The sequence below is a fragment of the Sinocyclocheilus rhinocerous genome, unplaced genomic scaffold (genome assembly GCF_001515625.1).
Source record: "Sinocyclocheilus rhinocerous isolate Xijiao unplaced genomic scaffold, SAMN03320098_v1.1 scaffold433, whole genome shotgun sequence".
In the NCBI taxonomy this organism is placed as follows: Eukaryota; Metazoa; Chordata; class Actinopteri; order Cypriniformes; family Cyprinidae; genus Sinocyclocheilus; species Sinocyclocheilus rhinocerous.
In genome coordinates, this window is record NW_015627897.1 from 636,938 (window position 1) to 641,804 (window position 4,867).

The 4,867-nt window shown below is 35.5% G+C and overlaps 1 protein-coding gene across 1 annotated transcript in view; it reads right to left on the minus strand.

The window, feature by feature from the left end:
* The window catches only part of LOC107736989 (ADAMTS-like protein 3), a 195,209-nt gene that overhangs the window by 10,864 nt on the left and 179,478 nt on the right, over positions 1-4,867 (minus strand). The window contains exon 18 of the mRNA XM_016548379.1: positions 2,385-2,589. Within this exon, the coding sequence (XP_016403865.1) occupies positions 2,385-2,589 (205 nt within the window). The remainder of the gene's footprint in view (positions 1-2,384; positions 2,590-4,867) is intronic.

Consider the following 4,867-nt stretch of genomic DNA (forward strand, 5'->3'; position numbering starts at 1 on the left):
AAAAATGAAATATATATATATATATATATATTTTTTTTTTTTACCATTTGTGGTTAAATTTTACCTGGTTTGTTTTTTCTAACTCAGTATAACTTACCCAACAAGCCTGATGAGGGTGGGTTTTTTTGTATCGTCTCCACCATATTGTCTTGTATTCGCTGCCACAGCTGCCATTCCATTCGTGGGTGCAGAATATAAAATGGCTGTTGAGGGTGTAAGCGTCGATATCGCTGATACTGCTTAAATATAGGGTAATCTGTCTTGTTGAACCACTGAAAGGAAAAATAAAAAGAGAAATAACAAATCAAATTGATCAAATCTGGAATGTTTACAAAACCTCAGTTATTGTGTATAATATAATTATTTTTTATATATATATTTTATTGTTTCACATTTCATAATTATTTTTTCATTCTTTCAATCATTATTTTAGGGTCAACATGAAACAGTTTTGAATAAAGTTAAAAAAATTAAATTATAGTTATTGTATATTACAATCAGGGTTATCATGTTCAACTAAAACCATTGAAAACATTTTCATTACTTGAAGTAAATAAAATATAAAACTTATTTTATTTCAGCTACTTAACAAGGCAACATTTAATTTTAATTTAGTTTACCCTGATGTAGTAAAATAACAAACTTTAGTAAAAATTAATAAAAATTATATTTAAAAACAACAAAAAGTAATAAAAATTACAAAAACTTTAATTAAAATTGACTTAAAAAGCAGAAAATACAAAAATAAAATTTAAACCAAATCTATAAATATATATATATATGCTGGGCAACTATTAAAATTTTTAATTGCGATTAATCGCATGATTTTCTGAGATTAAACGCATTATGCACAAAATTCAATAATGAATTCAAAAGTAGTGTATTGTGCACTATTCTGCTATATGAACAAAAGTTCAATAACATTTGGTTTGCAAACACTTTAAACAAATAAGGCGCTTTTTTTACAGCAGTATTAGCAGTTAAAATATTTATTGTAAATCTCAACTTATAACATTAATGTAATCAAATTAAATATAAAACCAAAGCTATTTGCCACTGCCAGGGCATTAACGTTTTTATAGAAAATATTTTATAGTTTGTTTTAGAAAAACAAGTTATGCTCAGAGTCCAGAGCCTCGATCATAACATTATAACAGGCACCTTCCGAGTAGAGACCTGCCCGATCGCGGAACCCAACGCAGCAGAGTGCGGCACGGGAAAACACTTGATGGGCGAGTGCAGGTGCGGGCGGGATGTGGGAGAATAAGGGTGTACTCACACTAGGCAATCTTAACCGTGCCGTTTAGCCGTCCCGGGCTCGGTTGGAAGAGGTACTGGGCCAGAGAGCACGGTTCAGTTGGGCTTGGGCACGGTACGCATGTAGTGTGAGGGCCAACTGCGCCGGAGCATGGAACTTCTGATACGTGCAGCACGATTGCGTATATATACTGTGAGAGGGCCGTGTGTCACCGCGTCCTAAACGACTCAAAATAATAAACCACAAAGTTAACAAAACGATGCACTCCACTCCACTGTGCTGAGCGAGAGCGCTTCTCTGCTGTCGTGCTATCGGAAACTTCCTATTTCCCTCTTGTGAAGTCGTGATTACGAGCACGTTGCATTCTTTACTGTTAAAAATAACAGTGAACAGTGGTTGGTGAATGTTGATGCATAAATAATTTTATCGGGAGCATTCATGTGAGCGCTGCTGCAGTCTTAGGCCCACCCTAAATGCTCTCATTGGTTGAGACACGTGATGACACCCATCCCAAGCCAGTACTGATCAACATCCCACCCCTCCTGTGACCCATGGTTTGTCTGTATGTGAATTCAGAGCCAGTGAGCAATGGGCTTTCATAATAATAATAATAATAAACTGCATTAATGCGCAATAAAATAATTGTCGGCGTTAATTAATGCGTTAACGCGATAATAACGCGTTAACTTGCCCAGCCCGAAAATAAATAAATAAATACATCTTTAGATTAAAAATCTGCTTTTTTTTAAAGCTCCCCAATCACCAATAAAATAAGCCCACTAATTCTAGAATGATTCATTCTTTCCAATTATACCTATTCAAGTCATCTAGTGAAAATTCCTGTATTTTTTTCACATCGCAATATATATATATATAGCAGGAAAACATTTGCAATGTAAATTTTTCCCAATATTGTGCAGCACAAATTTTAATGCAGCGTTTCTGACATGTGTTTTCAAGTCTGATGAATGTGGCATGAAATGCTGCATGCTACAGCAGTGTGTGGGATTCATCTTATTTTGTCCTAATTTATTCCCATGCACCAGCTTATAGTTTTTACAAGGAGATGAATTTCATTTCTATTTTGACTTTTGTCATGTTTCTCTGAAATCAGGGGCTCACTAACCTGCTGCCACTCCTCGGCCTCCCAGGCCGGTGGACAGGCCACCTGGTTGCAGGCCTGCAGTTCTGGAGGTCTTCTCTCCACACACTCTATGCTGGACACAGATTCAGTGCGGTTTCCCACCACAGACCTCACGCAGGACACACTGCGTGTCTGCAGCCCCACACCACACGACACAGAACACGGGTTCCACACGCTCACCTCCCATCTGAAAAAATCACACCAACACACAAACCATTTCAAATTAATACAGGATATTCAGTGAAAATAGGGAAAGATTAACCTTTTTTCCAGTGGGAATAGATTGGATCATGAAAAGTAGATATTTTACCTCACAATGAAGTCAGAACTGAATGTAGGTTTGGAGTGGATTGAGGAGGTCCAGCTCTATTTACTTATAACAGCCTGAAAATAGCTATTTGGCAAGTGGTTGATGACTGATATTTAAGTGCCATTTATATATTATATTTAAGTATATATTAATACTATTTAATTGTAATATTTTCAGTTTTTAATTCAATTTAAATATTTAATTTTAATTTGTGTTTTTGTTATGTGCTTAATTTAATAATATTTAATAATGTATTTGTTTATTATTTAGTTAATTTATAATTAATATTTAATAATTTATTTGAAATTATTTAATAATTTCAGTTTCAGTTTTTAAATTTAAATAATTAATTACATTTTAATTTGATGTTTTTTATCTGCTTTCATCATTTTTTAATATTTCTTGATAACGTTTTTATTAAATATTTATATTTCATTTTATTTAAGCTTTATCTCAATTACAGAAATGTTTATATATATATATTTCGTTTTAGTTTTGGTTAACATTAACACCACTGCAGTAAACATTAACCAACAGTCCGAGCAGTCTAGGTGACTTCAGCCAAAAAGAAAAGTTGCTTCAGATGCAGGGCAATGTATCACTTGATTTATTAGATTAATATAAAAATAATCGATTGTAAAGACAAATATTTTCTTTTGAATAACAAGCAATGAGAAGTCATGCACAATAAGACCAGGAACATGAATTAAGAAAGTAAATCATTTAGAATACAAAATGCCAACAATAATCCTTAACACAATAATCTACTATATGTTTATGATTTAGCAGAATATTATTATATGTATATTGTATAGTAATGCAAAACATAAAGTGACATTGCCATAGTCTTTGAACTTTATGATCCCTGGCATTCCTAGAAAATCATAATGGGAAAGATCCATATGAAGGCGATCATTGGGCTTAAACACCAGGCATTTCGAATTCAAACAATCCTGCCCATATGATCTGAGATAACAATGAAGCTTTTGTCCATAAGCGTATGAACTATTGTAATATTCTGAGCCACAGTACATAAAAAGCCACATGAAAAATATCAGCTCCAGTAAAACCATTTATTCCATATTGCACCGCACTAAAAAGCCAGCTGTCCTGCTTTTGTTGGCAAATGGTCAGTTAACAGGAAATCACATTATTTTCATCACATGTCCTTATTTTCAGAGTGGCCTGACAGCCTGCTAAGATTAAATCTGCGTTTGATCTTTGAACATAATCTAGGCCAGCGGTTCAATTTTAGCTCCTTGTTAAGGAGCTGGATGAATTATAATGTAGTTTTTTCCTTACTTGCTTTTGCACGCAATATCTTTCCATGACAAACACATTCGGTGTTGGAAGAATTAATTAGTGGCTTCTGCTAGGGCAAGCATCACTGTATTATTATTATTATTATTGTGCATATTTATGGTTAAATAGGGTTGTGCTGTTACATTTTAAATTAACAGACTTAAACCTGTCAGTCTTGTGAACAGATTTTTGCCTGGCGGACGATAAGCTCAACAGGATCAACAGCGCTCCAGACTCACCTAATCTCTTCAAAACATTCAATTCTCTCCTCTGTCCCCCTCCACGACCACCCACCACTTCTATAACAGCTGATGATTTCGCCACATTCTTCACAGACAAAACTAGAACAATCAGCAGTCAATTCTCAGCCCCATACACACAGGACCTCAAACCAACCCCACCCACTGCTAAAACTCCCATCTTCTCCTTCTGTCCCATCACTGAGGCAGAAGTATCAAAACTTCTCCTCTCCAGCCACCCTACAACATGCCCTCTAGATCCAATCCCCTCACACCTTCTCCAAGCAATCTCTCCTACACTCTTCCCAGCACTCACACACAGCATCAACACATCTCTCCTCACAGGCACCTTCCACACTGCATTCAAACAGGCTCAGGTAATCCTACTGCTCAAAAAACCTACATTAAACGCTTCACTTATAGATAGCTAAAGACCTGTTTCTCTCCTTCCATTTATAGCGAAAAACCTTGAACGAGTTGTTTTCAACCAGGTATCATTGTTTCTTTCACAGAAACGAACAAGATGCTAACCAGTCAGGTTTCAGGAGTGGCCATTCAACTGAGACAGCGCTACTGTCAGTCACTGAAGCCTTGCGGATGGCAAAAGCTGATTC